This window comes from Strigops habroptila, chromosome 2 (assembly GCF_004027225.2).
Source record: "Strigops habroptila isolate Jane chromosome 2, bStrHab1.2.pri, whole genome shotgun sequence".
NCBI classification, from domain to species: Eukaryota; Metazoa; Chordata; class Aves; order Psittaciformes; family Psittacidae; genus Strigops; species Strigops habroptila.
The window spans coordinates 41,882,752-41,899,615 of record NC_044278.2 but is presented as its reverse complement, the minus strand read 5'-3'; the positions used below and the strand labels follow the sequence as shown (position 1 = coordinate 41,899,615).

At 35.4% G+C, this 16,864-nt stretch overlaps 1 protein-coding gene across 2 annotated transcripts in view; it reads left to right on the top strand.

Moving 5' to 3' along the window:
• The window catches only part of POLA1 (DNA polymerase alpha 1, catalytic subunit), a 193,338-nt gene that overhangs the window by 149,197 nt on the left and 27,277 nt on the right, over positions 1 to 16,864 (top strand). For both annotated transcript variants that reach the window (XM_030476397.1, XM_030476396.1), the window contains exon 36: positions 4,169 to 4,265. In XM_030476397.1, the coding sequence (XP_030332257.1) occupies positions 4,169 to 4,265 (97 nt within the window). The remainder of the gene's footprint in view (positions 1 to 4,168; positions 4,266 to 16,864) is intronic.

Genomic DNA, 16,864 nt, shown 5'->3' with positions numbered 1-16,864 from the left:
GGAATATGAGTAATCTGAAAAGCACTGACCATCACATCTTACTTCAGTTAATACAGGAACTCACAACAGTTCAAAGAAAATCAATCTTAAGTAGGGTGTTTAGTTTCCTGGCCTGTTCAAATGTATACTTTCAAGATACTTACTTAAAAGGTGTTTTTAATAGAATAGCACTATATCTAGGTAAGTAAAACATCAGAAATAGAATCATTACTTCAGTCTTCTGCTACCTTGCTGTTGTGAATTTCCATCAGCTTTTCCTTCTGTTTATTTTTGCCTTTTTCCTTTCCTCAGACCTTTCTTACCTGGATTCTCTAGATCACCACATTGCCCTTAGCTACTAAATGGGTTTTCAAGGTTGGTCTGTTAAGCCACTCAGGCACGCTGTTAACAGGATGGAGGAGAATGAAGCATCTCAACTGAAGTTCCTTGAGATGTAATCTAAAACAGCCAGCGCTGAGGGAGAGCCTTCTAATTTCAACACCAAAATGCAACTGCCACCAACCTTCCTTCCATAATAGAAAAGCTGGTGAGAGACAGTGTGTCTTAATTTCTCTTCAGGCACTGTGTATAGTGTAGGAAGATGGTCACCAGTAGTTAAATCTTTCCATGTCCCCTTACTTGCAGGGAGATGAGCTTTGGCACTTCTGAAAGAGGAGGAAAGATTGATACTGGCAATTTCACCCCTCTCTTTGTGCAAGATAAAGCAAACCAAATTCAATTCTCTGTTCTTGCCAGAAGGGTTGCAAACCTGTGTCTGCTGCTTCTGGAGAAATCCCCTCATCACTGACTACACTGTTAGGAACTGATGTGGTTGGGGCCATTCCCCATTGGAAATTTTTTTTTTATGTGGAAAAAATGCATCACAGTTTGCTGGGCCAGTGAGAGGTGGAGTGAGTTGGGGCCTTGCTCTGGAGCTAAGTTTTTAGGCATTTGTGAGATAAAGTGATGGTGGTACCCTTCAGTGACTTGTTCAAAGATCAGCAGCTGTACGGACAAGACAAATACAAAGCTAGTCAAGCAGAGTGGACTTGGGCACTTGTGGAGGCACAGCTGACCTGCAGGAACTCCAGAAATACAAATGCTTTGCATCTGTGAAGTCTCCTTTCCTAATGTATGCCCCAGTGAGCATTCCATGGCATGTGTGGTAGCTGGCCGAGATTATTTGCTTTTCATAACTGAGCATTTTGTACCCTAGTTTTGTGCTTAGTCATGAACGTTTGCTTTTCCAGTGTTCATAAAAAACATAGGCAGGTTGGAGATGCACAGTTGGCCTCCTGATGCTACAGGAAACAGTTCTGCAATCATATTAAACTTAGACTTCTTTAATATTTTATTGGCCAATCACAATGAATATTTTTATTACTCTCTTATTTTTATATTAGAAGCTTAATTTTTCTGTGAAGGGAGTGAATAACTGTGCTGAATGCAAACTATATACCTTTGGTTCCTTCATCTTTTCATTGCTGTTTTAAATGCAGTTTCAAAAAAAACAATGTTTGGTTGCATGGAGAGAACAATGTGTTCTTGCTATGAATGGAAGCTGTCAAAGAAGCAGACTTACCTGCTGAAGTCAGTTCTTAATGAAATCAAGAAATCAAACATCATGGAACAAATAAGAACTTCAAAATAGAGGGTTTTTTTCATGTACTCATCATTCAGTCTTTCATGGGAAGAAATTAAGCATAAATGATAATACAAATTTAGTCCAAGTTCTTGCCATAATGTTAGGGGTGTCAGGTTTTCTTTACAGACACACGAAAAAAATCACCATTGAACGTAAAATACTACTTGGGTTTGAAGTTTTAGGAATTGGGCTTGCTTCCCACTTTTAAACCTACAGGTTATCAGAAATTAAGGAAATAAAAGAAGTGGTGATATAAAGTAATTCCTAAAGTCCTTTTAAATTTGAGGTACCTCTTCCATGGATTCATAAGTATGCCATAATATTCATACTTATTTGCATGAAAATCTTCAAACCCTTTTGTTTTCCACCAATTACTAGTTGTAAGATGTGGTAGGAAGCTAAAGGGAAGGTGATACTAGCACATTATCAGTAAAAAAAAAAAAAAAGTGTGTATATGTGTCTATGTGTGCATGTATACATTTTTACATACTGATTTTTGTATTTTCTTTATCCACTTAAGCAGTGACTTTCAATTAGCCTGCCTACTAATATCAGGTCACTAAACTCTATAGCTGATGCTTTATTCTTTCGTGTGGGTTGTCATTCGTTTGCTTCAGTTGGCTGGCAAAGGTTGTTGTATATCCATTACCAGCAACACAGCACTTTGCATTTCTGAATTGACAAGCAGCTATATTGACCTAGCGCTTATTATGGGTCAACAGCTGCGTTAACCGACGGAAGGACTGAGGGGCAATTAAAATGAATTGGCAAAAATATATCTTCCTAATTTACTCCAATTTGTTATTTATGCTAACATTGTATGGCTTCTATGGTGACACTAAACAGAATGGACCTAATAATGGCAATTAACATAAAAATATAATGGCTAATCAAATTGACAGCAACTGTTTCTCATCATCTCTACACACAATACATTATCAAAACAAACTATTATGAAGGAGGTAATTTCAGTGTTCTATTCAACCTGCTTCATGTGTGCAGTCAGGGAGATGTGTACCAGCAATTACAGCTGAATCTAAAAAACTAAACAAATAACTTAATCGCTGTCGTCCTTTTTTCTTCTTCAGGAAGCAGTAATCAGGATTTACTAAAAATAACTGGTGTATAATAGTATAATGATGATGCATATCGTAGAATAGCTAATAAGGAGTAAAATAAGCTTCTGTGTGTCTTTTTTTAAAATAGGTTCACATGAAGTGGAAAAAAGTACAGTGTTAAGATATATAAAAAATAACTAAGCAGTAGTAATAGTTGTCAAATGTCTCAACATGAGTTGCTTAATAGTTATAGATACTTTATAACATTGCAGTGGAAGTGTAAAATCAGCTGAATTTAGTAACAAAACATGGCTTGATTGGATAGAAGAGTGAAAAAGCTAAGTTAAAGCAGAATTCCAATAAGTAGAAATAGTTTACCAGCTGCTCTTCCACTGCATTTTCAGGATCATTCCTTGTGGTATACTGAGTCACAGTTTCAGGTTGGTCTAACCACATTCTTCATTGGTTTTATAGTGCATCAGGAAAATCTTCAAGAGTTTGTACATACTGACATGTGTACTAAATGTATTCAAATTGACACTACATCTCATTCTTAACTAGGATTTTTGTAACGCACAACTCTTCAAACCATTGTTGGCCAATATTTGAACTTCGAGATCTTAAACAGCAGGGGCTGGAATGTAGTTTTATTGAACGAGAGTTCACGAAGATTGACTTGAAAGGGTTTAACTTGTAGCGTGGGCAAGATGGATCTCGTGTCTATTCAAGCAATCTGCTAGTGCACAGAATGGCGACAGTGACACGAATGCATACAGCACGTACTTTTGAACTAGAGGAATAGCACAGAGGCTTGACGTCCTGACATGCAGAGCATTTAACTGAATATCGTATTCCACATGTACACACCTGCAGATTTTTGAACTAAATGTGTGATTACTAAACAGGCAGTAGCCTTCACAGATGTGTAGAGCAAGGTGATGACATAGCTCTAAAGGTATATATGCACCTGTTCTTATTTGAATGGCATGTTCACTATTCATGTAACCACAGCTGTGTGTGTGTGGGAAGGGAGGGAATACAGCCAAACGCCTGTATTCATCAAAAATATACATTAGTTCTTCTTTTTTGAGATAATTGCATTGTGTGGTATACTAAAGCACCAAAGTTATTCTTTTGTCCCATCATTCTTACGACTTGCATTTTTTTGCTAAAGCATCATTGTGATACATGTATCTATAAGAATGGATAAATGCAATTTATGTTTCTGTAAGAACTTATAAGTTTAGTACGATTTATATAAAAAGGCTTGGTGTAAATTGTGATAAAAAGTAGCAATGTAGTAAAGAGATTTTGCAGCATAATAATAACAATAATAGTTCCGAAATCTGACATGAACAGAACACATAAACTGTTAGGAAAAAAAATAGAAACTAAGAAGACTCACCTTTTGATAGTGGACTTAGAAATGGATGCAAGAGACGCGTTTTTGAGTTGGATTTTTAATTGCTATCTTTTTACATTGCAGTATTCTGAAAAGGCCCTGTACACTCAGCTCTGCTTTTACCAATACATTTTTGATGTGGACTATGCAATGGATAAAGTGATTACTGAAGATGAAAAAGGTAAGTTTAAAATTTTAATTAATTAACTATAGCTTAATAGCAATGTGCGTGCTAGAAACTAGACCTCCATATTTGTAGTCTTCAAATCTGAACTACGAGACTGTAATCTAAAATAGAAAATAGAAGAAAGTATGAATTTAGGCATCCCCTGTGAGAGGAGTGCGTTGTGTTTCAGACCCTTGATCTGTGATGACTAAAAACTCACTAGAATTTTCCTATTCTGACTTGTTTGTGGCCGGTTTTAATGTCCATTTGCTAAATATTTATTTCCCTTCCTTGATGTTCTCTACTATGCTTTTGGGAACAGTGGTAACATCTCTATTTTGTTTTAAACTAAGGCAGAGACACTGTTGGCTTTCTTTAGGAAGAATTGGTCTCTGATGCATGATCCTTCCTCTTAGCACTTTTGTGTGCTGTATTTTCTAGGTTGAATTAATCTTTGAGGATAAGAAACTACAAATTACATGGTATTTTAGATGGTATCTATCCAGTGTCTTGTACACTGGATCTCTGTTTGCTGGAAGTACCTCTGCTGATGCTTTCTGGAGTCACCTGTGCCCTGTTTATAGCTGTTCATATTATTAACTTGTAGTTAAGTAATGAGAGAAATCTTGAGGGTTAAGGGGTTGGGGGGGGTGGTGTTTCCCCTCCTATCATTTCAGAATCATGAGTTCCTATCTCAACTTCATGGCATTTCGATTTACTTTAATTTTCCTGATTTCATTCATTTTAGACTGCTTAATCTCATTTGTAATTTTATTATTCAAGGTTAATTAGTATCTTTGAAAAAAAAATAGTATGGTGGTGTCTGCATTCACATAATTTCACACCTTCTGCCTTAATCGGAAAATGTTTCTTGGACCCTCATCACTAAGTGGAGAAAGTTCAATAAAATTAGTTCCCAGAGTAATTGTCAAGGAATTTTAAGAACTCTGCGAGGACTTTCTGTTCTCTTGGACAGTTCACCTTTCAGCATGGTGTATTTTTCTTTTTTTCTTAGCTATTTGAAAGTTATTATATATTCTTCAGCCAGCCAGTGATTTCAGTCTTGGTACCGCAGCAGGTGTTAGGGTGTTATGGCCAGATAAGTTAGATCTGTTAGTTTACCACTGAAATTCAGTTCTCTTCAAAGAGATGAGTCTACAATTAACTAGACGAGTCTACAATTCTGTCCCATTTTTTAGATCTCTTTTGGGAGGAAGACATCTTGTATTGCTCTAAAATACATGCAGAACTTGAGAATAATTGCATATGACTATTTCAGTTACCTTTTTACTTTACAAATGCCAGTGTTCTGTTTTCTAGTAATGCATGTTCCTAATTTGATACACTTGATGTAAAACTCTGTAGGATTGAAATAATTTTCATATGCCAATTTTGCTTTATGTCTGAAATGAAAAATTAGTCAACTCCCCTTCATAACATGAAGCTAGTGTTTATTTTCCCTTGAAAGCCAAGAAAAAATTTGTTTCCATGCCATCATTCACAAGCCATTCTGTCATTGACCTGTGATCAGCATCCTTGCTTTTATCAAAAATGATGGCAAATTTTAATGTAGGTTTTGTACATCTTTGGTATTTTCAGTCTCCTCTTTACTTTTTATGTGACTAGAACACTTATTCACTGTTGTTTTGATTTTGGTTTGGGGAGGATTTTTTCTTTGTTTTGGGATGTTGTTCAAAGCCTAAATTGCACAGACTTTTGTCAGTTCTACCTTTTATTGCCATTTTTCCTGAATTTTTAAAGACTAGTTCTTCTTTCTTGTATATTCTGTTTGTTCTTAATAGCAGCTTTAGGTGTTATTCATCTTGGAGTGCTCTTCTGTAAAAAGAAAGAATTTTCAATGGCTAGAGATTCAAGATATAAACGTGTTTTCCGCTGTAGTTTGAAAGAATGTTTTTCCTCATTCAGAAGCTTGAGATTTTGCTACTAGTTCATTTGCATTTTCTATACTTGCCTCTTCAAAATACAGAACCTTAATTATGGAACAGGTTTTGTTTGTTCAACTGTTTATATTGAAGGTCCATACTATTCATTGAAATAGAATCTAAAATAATAATTGTAAAATCAGTGGGAGTTCCAAAAGACATCCATAGTTTTCCCTTTCCCTGCAAGAGGATCAATACCATAGCCTACGTTTTAAAGATAGGCTAAATTTAAAAATCCTCTGGTGGTGCAGGTTCTACAACTTGTCAAGTTTTACAACCAATTTTTTCTGGTGCTTCACTGTACTTACTGTAGAGAGCTGCTCTTTGTATCTTAAGATGAATTTTGCTTTCTGAAGTTTATTCTGTGCACAGTGGGTGATAGATAGACTATTCTCTTAGAGAGTTTTCCATATTTAAAACCCGTATGCTATCTTCTAAGCCTCTTTCAACAACTAACCTGAATTTTTTTTGGAGGAAGAGGGGGAGAGTTTTCCACTTCTCTGCATGTTTGTGGCGGAATTCTTTTGGTGGGTTTTTTCCTTTGTTTTGTTTGTTTGTGTATAGCCCTCCAGTAGGTCAGATTTACTACAGCGGAATACAGCAGAAGGACTAACATGTTTTGCTGACGCTGCTTCTGATTATTTAAACCAATATGGTGTTTACAGCATTTGTAACAACATCATTCACTCATGTTTCATTTGTGATCTACTGGAATCATTTATAATTATTGTTGGTCAATCTTTTCCCTGTAAGAATCAAAAATAAGCTGATTGGTCTACCTGATGTTTTCTTATTCCAGTGACTGGAGAAATTAGCTGTGAATTATACCATACAGAAATACCTGGATTATATAGTTATGGGTCTTTAATCCTATTACTAATAGTAGAATTTATCCTTCAAGTAGATGTTTCCATTCATCTGGAAGTTTACGGTTTGTTATGATGATACAGTTTAATATGTTAACATTGTGATACAGTGCAAGGTTCTTAGTTGTCGTACTGCACAAAGTGAAATTCAAAAATTCCTTTGCTGCCTTTCTAAATTAGGAACTGTTGCACAGTTAGTATCGGGTCAAAAAACAATTGAAGTTTCAGTATCCCTTTGCCAAGGCCCCCAATTTACAGATACCAATAATACCATAAGAGCTGTTTGTTTTGACTTATTTTTTTAATTGGGAAAGGAAAAAATGCTCCATTGTGACTAGCAACTTACTCAAAACGTTTTCAGCACCTTCTTACACTTGTTTTTTCAAAGCTAGGTTGTGAGTTTAATTAGCTATTACTACTTAGGTGAACTAAGAAGTAGCAGGAGTAGAAAGTTATTTTCATATGGATGAAAAAGGATAGGTAAACTATTAGTGATTTTAAATACATGATGTTTAAATACAGGAATATACTCGCTCTGTATGCCTTAACTTCAGAAATGGAAGCCAATGTATTTTTATGGCTATGTCATCAGGAGATCAAAATAAAGTGTAGTAAGCTTTATATCGTTACTGAATTCAGATATTGGTATTGTTAAATATTCAAAGATATTACTGTTTTCATTTTGCTTCTACAGTCAAATGAAAACCTTTAAAAATGAAGAGAAATGGAGCCCATGTAAAATCAGTACAACTGCTCTGCCTCACATAGATGGCTCTAGTTCAGTTCCTCCTCCTGGCATCAAATAGAAGACAAGGATGCTGTAGTCTCTTTATTCACAATGACTGCAGCATTATTGTAAAAGCATTAATATCATTGAGGTTGTTTATGGTACTGCATTTTCTCTTAGGGAAGTAGGATCCTGGTCATAGGATGTTCTTCTGTTCCATACTGTAGAATAGGGCTGAAAGCCACCACCTTTCCACTGTCCCATTTCAAAGAGAGGGAAGGTCACAAAGTTTGCAAGGCATTTAAGTATTTCAGGGACAGAAAATGCAAAGATGCTGCAGTATATTCTTTCCCAGAATATTTTCAATTATTGAGCCTGTGGCGGTTTGATTCCAAAAAGTCTAGGCATATCCATTTTATGGATAAGCAAAAGACAGAAAGGATGAGAGGAAGACAACTTTGGGAACAGTGCTTAAATGTTACTGTTTGTTAGGGAGACCTAAATCTTTAAAGTGTATGCCAATTTGTGGAAATAAAATAGAATTGGTTTGATCGTATACTTATGGACTGCAGTTTTATGAAACAGAAAACATATTCAGAGGATATTTTCACACTTTGACCACAGCTTTGTGTGTGCTTTATTCCACCCTTCCATGCAAACACCAGAAGTGCCTAGTTTACTCTGTGGATGATTAAAGTGCAAAATTATGTTGGGAAAAACTAAACTCTCCTAGGCTGTTAGATCTAGACATAAAAAAATGAAATTCAGCTCTGAATGTTTGTGTGAATCCTATCATTCCAGTGTTAGGTGTTTTTCCCCAGTATGGTCATAACTTGGTGTGCTAAGTAGCAGGTTGGAGTGATTTTTTTCTTGGTTTGGGGTTTTTTAATGGAAATTTTTTTGTAACTCTTTGAAAGAAGATATAATCGAGCTGTTGGCAGAGCTGCTTGTCAGTGTTGTTTAGTGTATGTGCTCCTGATGGTGGTGAGACTGAAGGAGACACACAAACTGCAATGAGGGTTGAAAGGATGGAACCAAGCAAGGAGACATCCCTAGTCTGAGATCAGTGTGGAGAGTCAGTCAGATAAAGGGAGGAGTGCAGGTGTGAGATGGAGCTGGAAGGATTGTATTGAATGTGAAACTAATGTAATGGAGACTTCTGGCATCAGAACAATTTGCCACATTTTTATCAATATACAGGCTACAACTTGTTGCAGTAAATAAGGGGATCTAGTTATCTACATGCACTTTCCAGGGGAAGATAAGGAGAAGTCATATAAATAAACTATGTGTATATGTGTGTGCGCATTTATTTTTAAGATGGCAACAGATGAAACTTGGCATATCTCTTTCCAGAGAGTACAGTTCAATAAACAAAACATTTCTGTTTGTGTCACATCTCCAGACACTATCTCTGAGCTGACTTCAGTTCACCGTAGTGATCTTTACATCCAAGCACACAAATGCTCTTCTGCACATTTGCTGTCAAGTACTTTGTCTTCCAATCATGTTGTTTTGAAGAGATTGTGAAATAATGATTTTCAAGAATTTAATCTTTGAGCATATCTTCAAAAGCACTTGTTTGTTTTTCTTTATTGTGTTGTTTTGAAGAAGAAGATTTCTGAACCTTTTTTTTTTTTAATTTTGAGTCACAATTTCTTGAGTATTTTTAAATCTCACTAACTTTTCTGAAAGTAAAAACCTTTTGAAAAGTGTTTACTATAGGTTTGTTGAGCCTTTTGAAGTAGTGTCTGGACACTTAGCTGGTCTTTAAATCTTAAGTTATCCTTCCATAATGATCATACCTTCTCTTGTTGCCAGTTGGATATTTTTAACATTGTAAGTGTAACTTTTTCTCCATTTTATTTCTGCTCATGTGGTCTTGTAGTTAAACTTACAAAATCTAAGTAAACCCCATTACACTGTACCTTTCTATAACCTTTTCTCAGAGCAGACTTACCGTTTGTGACACCTCTCGAAGTTACATATTGTTATTTCTTCTGCTTGTGAATGAAATAAATGGAAATAATGAGTTAAAATAGTTATGATATGTCCACAATCTGGAAAATCTGTGGCACGAGAGCAGTGCGTTTACTGTGGCTTGTACTGCTAATAAAATGATTTTTATTAATGAAGATTTTTTTCCCTTCCATATTGCAGTGTTGCAGGTGGGATGAATCACAGAATGGTTTGGGTTGGAAGAGACCTTAAAGATCACAAAGTTCCAAGCCCGCCTGCCACGGGCAGGGACACCTTCCACTAGACCAGGTTGCCAAAAGCCCCATCCAGCCTGGCCTTGAACACTGCCAGGGATGGGACAGCCACAGATTCTCTGGGCAGCCTGCTCCAGTGTCTCACCACCCTCATAATGAAGAATTGTTTCCTAATATCTAAATCTACCCTCTTTCAGCGTAAAGGCATTCCCCCTTGTCCTGTCATTATATGTCCTTGTGTAAAGTCTCTCTCCAGCTTTCTTCAAGTAGGTAACTTCTTCAAGTAGGTAACTTGAATTCTCCCAAAGTGCAACAGAATTTCTGAAGCGTAATGCTGAACTGCTAATATTGTTTTTACAGTCAGGGTAGAGGCACACAGACAAGTAACTGAAAGACATCCTAATGGATGTTTATCTTATCCTGTAGTAATCTGTGGTTATGTCATACCCCTCATTTATCCTCCTAAAACCTTTGTGAAGTCTGAGTGTATCGTTACTCTCACATCTGTTTTTCAGTGAAGGGTATCTTCTCATTTACATTTCCGGGGGTTTTTTGCTACTTAACAAGTTGGCATGTATCTATGTATTTACAACCCATGCAATGGTGTAGTCTATCTAATGTCTTCTACCTCCTTTATCAGTTCTTTTGTGAGTTTCTCTAAGCAGAAAATACTTCTAAAGGTCTTTTTTCTTCACTGTTTCTTTTTTATCTGCAACTCTGACATTTTTCTTACACATTTGTACTTCTGGTTTCATATCAATTAATAAAGTTTGGGTTTGTTTTTTGATGGAGGCAGTTTTGTTGTTGTTAAATGGAAGTCAGAAGTGACAAGGCTTCTTCTAATGACCACTGCTTCTCACAGCAGTAAGCTCTTTTTTTCTAATGGAAAGTGCAAGACTAGCATGTTTTCCCTTTTCGAAGACCCTTAAGTTCAAGGATTTGTCAATGTATTCAAAAAAAAACCCAAAATCCTGTCTTTTAGGTACCAGAATTCTGTCATCGATGCTAATTTTTTTTATTACTATTTTAGTGGAAATTGGAAATAGAGATATAAACAGTTTAGCTCTCTATAATCCATTCAGTATACATGTGCCTAGACATCAGAAGGATAATGTAAAGCTGAGGCTTTAAAGAGATTTTTTAAAAGATACAATTATCTGTATGATTTTTAAGTCACATAAGAAATGTATTTTAGAACTTGCCAGTGATGGCTCATAATCACTTTGATATTTTGAGGAAAATGGTAGCTTTAAACAGATGATACAGAATTTATTTTTAAAAATGTATTGTGCTTATACAGTTGATGGCTTTTATTTCCATAATGTTTTTTACTACATAATTATACATCTTAATTACGTAATTACCGTCATAATTATTATGTAATTACATGTAGTTCCACTAATTACAAAATCAGGAAGTGTAATTATCTACTAAAAACTTTCTGAAATCTTATTTGTTCACTAGAGATTATTTAAAAGACCAGTGACCTACTGAAGATGGTGTACAGTGTTACACATAATACCAGTTCTCTTTTTCCCTTTCTTCATGGCCAGTCCAGTTTGAGAAGGTTGTGAGAGGACTTGCATGTCTTTAATTATGATTTCCCTTAAAATTAGGTTGGAAACCTTGACTGTATTACCTGTGCATTTGGAGCTTCTTAATTTTTGTCATTGATACCGTAACGGCTTTCAATTTAACGATTCTGTAGCTGAACTTACAGAAAGTTGCACAGTTTCAGTTAACACCTTTGTAGGTTTATTATCTGTATTTTGGTCAAGGGTATCTGGTTCAGGTATCTGGTGTCAGCTATAAATATGTTGGTAAAAGCCTTGCTTACAGCCATATATACATGGAGTAAAACCTTAACTCTACAAAATATAGGGGGAATGGAGCTGATTTCTCATAGGCCAAAGATTTATTTTATTGACTAAAGTTGCTTTTTTAAAATGTGTTTTCTCATATCAATATACAGTCATGTCTATATGCTGATTCATTACTTACTGTTGCACATACTTGGTTATAAATTTGTCTAACTGTGCAGTTTGAAACCAAAAATGGTTTACTACATGTTAGAGAAAATTAATATTCAGGACAATTTATGGTTCTTTTGTCCTGATACTTTGCTAAAACTGGGCACATAGAAACTCTGTTTGCTATGTATTAAATAAGTCATGTGCTACCTTTGGTAGTATTGTGAAGTGTTAGATTCGGTGATTTTTTTTGTTCTGTAACATCATGATGTATCAAAGTGACATCGGAAATACAAAGCTTTCTCTTGCATTGTGACAACAAGCATGTATTTGTTATGTGACAGTATTAAAGCAAACCACCAAGGAGAAAATAATTTCAGGAACAGAAAACAGAGTTCATGTGAAAGAGGTGATGTAAAAAAGTAAACAATCACAATTTGTAATACTGCTAAAAAGGAAGAAAATTGTAATCTCTGTGTAATTTCAGAAGGGAAATGGTGAAATAGAAACATGAAGAAAACAGGTTACTGGAATATTGACATTTCTGTGGAATGCCTCAAGACTTAATACTGTGTTGCACATGTATTGGTGCCTAATTTTTCTCTGTTTATTACATAAGGCCACTGTGTTACTGTATACTTGCCAAAAGCTATTTTAAGCTCCCAAACTTGGCCAGGGTCCACAGGTGATAGGAATCTCTCATCTTCTTGATGTTAAATGTACTTACCTCAACTCATACCTGCCAAGGATATGAGTCCTAAGGAGAATTTGTCTCCAAAACAGTTTGAAATATATTGACCTTTAAAAGAAATACGTAGTCATTATTTGTGAAGACGGATTGTGAAAACTGAAAAAAAAAAAACTTAATACTGCAAATAAAATTATTTTAATTATTATATTTATTGAAGTATAATAACTGCATGGAAGACCTTTCTTTTTAAATATCTTTCTGTATCCTTTAACAAACACAGGATTTGTATCGAAGACATCAAGAAAATACAGTTACGCTCTTTTCTGTAAGAAATGGATGGACACAAATTCTTGTTTTTATTAGGGACTAGAAGGTTGTGTAGAGAACAGCATAATAGAAAATACTTGTTTTATTCCATGGGGGACACAAAAATGGTCCATGGTATATGTATAAAAACTTAGCTCAAAACAGAGAAGTGTCTAAGCTTAAGTTTGGTTTATTAAATTAAAAAAAACTTCCCTTCATAAAGGAGTATTACATTTTTGTCATCTCTCCATCCATTTCGAGGATCGTCTCTTCATAACAATCCAACTACCAAATTTCATGTTTCAGGCTAGTGCATTTCCATTGGCTTTTGACAACAATTGAGTCTTCTGTGACAGGCCAAAATGTGGCTCAGCCTTGAAAAAAAAAACACTTAGCAGGATGTTCTTATGTCTTGGCTTGTCTCTCTTCTGTGAGGGGACTTAGATAGGTGAGGGAGGTGTTTGGTTGGGTTAGGAAGCTCTTTGTTTTTATCTAGCAGAAATTAGTTTGGAAGAAGCTGATTTGATCCTGCCAGGATTACAACTGTTAAATGCATATCAAAATGTTTTCCTATCTTATATTATTTAACTCAGAATATAATAATGTAATTATTTTGACATGAAAACGTTATGTACTGTGGTATTTCCACTTATCTTTAAATAGACGTTTTTCACTCTGAGATGCATGCAGTAAGATAAAACAAAAAATGAATAAAAGGGAGTGAGTGACAGCCTAAGCTAGTTTATTTAGATGATAAAAACAAATAATATTTGACATTAATAGAATTTTACAGACTTGGAATTAAAACATTTAGCTAGTTATGGTATTGTTTCATATTTCTGGTGTAACAGTAGATATTATATAAACAGCCAGCAGAACATAACAGAAGCACATTTATCAGATTAATATTTTTCTTAAAAATTGTGTCACATAGTCTTGGCGGAGGGCAAAGGAACATTAAAGGGAAATTCAAAATATGTGGGGGGTTTTATTGTTCATAAATCATATACACATGTATTCACCTTAAACTAGACTTTTTTGATTTTATTTTTTTAGAGCTGAGCCTGTAGTTTAAAGCATCCTTGATGAAAAATAGTAGTGAGTGACCAAAACAAATAGTAGTTAACATACTTACTAAGAGCATTAGCTACCATGCTTTTGAACAGCAATGGTAAACTATAGTAATCAAGACTTTGATGTGGAAAATTTATATTATTTCGTACTTGAAATTTTGTATTGTACAGGAATCAATGGATTTGAAATTGGTTATCATGCATGCAATTTCATGATAACACATAATTAAATTCTTTCAAATATTACTGAAATTTAGGAAGTTGAAAGTGTGGCTTCTTGGTTGGAAACAAATATGTCCATAATTTTGCAAAAGCAGCAGATGCTGGAACATCAAATGCATGCATTCAGTGAAGCACAATTGTTCCGACTCTTCTAGTAGTTCCATTTAGAGAGAAAGAAAGAAATAGAGGTTCTTACCTGAAGGTTTGGTTTTTGAAAGTCTGAACGAAAGTTTAAAAGCAATATTTCTATTTTTTTCCATTTCTGTTCTCCAAAGATTTATCAGCTGCTTCACAGTTTAAGCCATATTTCAGATACAACAGTAATGCAAAAAGCCATAAAGTTGACCTGGTTATAAGGACACATCAAAACAGTATTTTCTTAGTGTTTCCAGAAAAGAGAAACTGTGATATTATTCAGAAATTACAGTCAAGTGTCCATGCCTTTTTGAACTTTTGAATACGATCTGAAGTCTTAGCTTCATTTTGATTTTATTATATTGCTGTGGCAAATTTTGAACATGAGAAGTATTCAGTCAGGAGTCCCCATTTAGGCAAAACATGCCTTTTGTTTCAGTATTTAGTCTACTAGCATATAAGCATGCCTGTGCTTTCTACCGAGCACCGGAAGGGATCCTTTTTGTCCTGTTATGGTATTTAACACTAGCGGTTTGTGATACATGTATTCTCTGTCCTGCTGGTGCTGCACTGACCTGCAGGGTGTAGGTAACCAAACATACCTTCTTTTAAGCTGTCCCTCCAGCACACTTTCATGGCTTTACTGCCATGAAAGCCCTAGGCCTGCTGTTGGTTTAGCATCCTTCACCGAAAAATAGATGTGAAAGGAGAGCAACAGTACGCTCAGAGTTTACAAAGGTTGTAGGAGGATAAATAAAAGAAGGGTAAGATATAACCACAGATTACCACAGGATAAGATAAACAGGTAATTACCATGGTAAAGCCTTAAGCTGCATATTCATACATTAGGATGCCTTTCAGTTACTTGTCTGTGTGCTTCAACCCTGACTGTAGAAACAATATTAGCGGTTCAGCATTACACTTGAAAAATTCTATTGCACTTTGAGAGGATTTAAGTTGTTGAGGATTTTTTGTAACATAGCAATTACAGAGTAAACCTTTCTTTTTCATGGGGGGCAGAGGAAGGGTTATGGGGTTTATTTATTTCTTTAGTCTTTGCTTTTTAAGAAACAGGTAAAGAACTTCCAGTTGTCACATCAAAATCCATGGCACTAAGTTGGTGCCATAATCAAGAGCCCAATAAAATATTAATACAAAAGTATCTTTTCATTAGGCTGTCGTAGGAATTCACGTGGGGTGTCTTGTTGAACAGGTTGTATTTTATAAAAGAAGGGAGAAACACCTATTCTGAATTACACGAGGAAAGTGCATTAGTGCAAAAGAAGAATAAAGACATAAAAGAACAAACCAGATGTATGACGTTAATCTGACAGAAAACAATCCTAAAATTCACAGTATAGAAAATTTGGGGGAGAGTCCTGAGGAATAGAAATCTTAAAGGATTTGGAGAGGCAGCAGTAAATGAAAGTAATTTGCAGTACAGCTTGACAGTGAAATAGTTGCAAAAAGTAGCCTTTATTTTTATGGGTTGTTTGAACCCAATGAGGTTAAAATTAGGTCCTGCATTTCTAGGAGGAGCTCCCCAAAGTAAAGTTGTACTTGTTATCCTGTGAGAAGTTTTTCTTGATTAGGGAAGTGTTAAACAAGATCTGTAGGTATGTGTGTATGTATGTATTACTGAAAACTATTGCGCGATGGTCAGCAGAGCGTTACATTGTCACTAGTCGTCTCTGAAAGAACTCTAAAGTTAGGTTAGTTTGAAAACATGATTCTGTATCATCTTGCTCTGGATGTGTAAAGCAGGGGAGGGAGAAAGTCTCTAGAAAAGTATGTGGTAAAGAAGGTGGGGTTTTTTTTCGTCTTTTAAACATAAAATACGATTTGGGAGGAAGTCTCTCTTTACAGAAATCAGCAGTTTTACAGATGGAGTACATCCTTCTTGGGAAGTTTCTTCGGTAGTTGCAAGCTGATGTTTTTGAAATGTCTGGAGTAGACCAGTATTTCTGTTGAATAGTACATTTTTGAAGGCCATTATTATGATAAACCATGTTTTTAGCAGAATTTAGATTGGTATATATACTTTGGTTTTAAAAATGGCGTTCCTTTGCAGACTGTGAACTACAAACGGCACTCAGGAAAAAAATACTTTTGATCTTACGCAGAAAGTTTTACGTTTAAGACTTCCCAACAGTGTGGGTGCTTTGTGTCACCAACTGGACCTAGCTAAGTGAGGCCCAAGGAATGCCTGAAGGTCAAACAAACTTTTCATTGTAAAGCAAAGTTCTCTAGTGCAATATATCCCAATTATAAAGATAATATAAATCACCCCAGTTGACAGGCCTTTTATAGAGTAAGAAGCCACCCTTATCTTTTCAGCTGATATATGTTGCCTTTAAAAAAAGAGAGTGAGCGATGAGTTAGGAAATTAGCAGCGACAAGCTCAGGAATGAGTGGGGGTACACATAAAGGTTTTCCTTAGAGGAAATCCATCTGATGTTTTGCTTTGA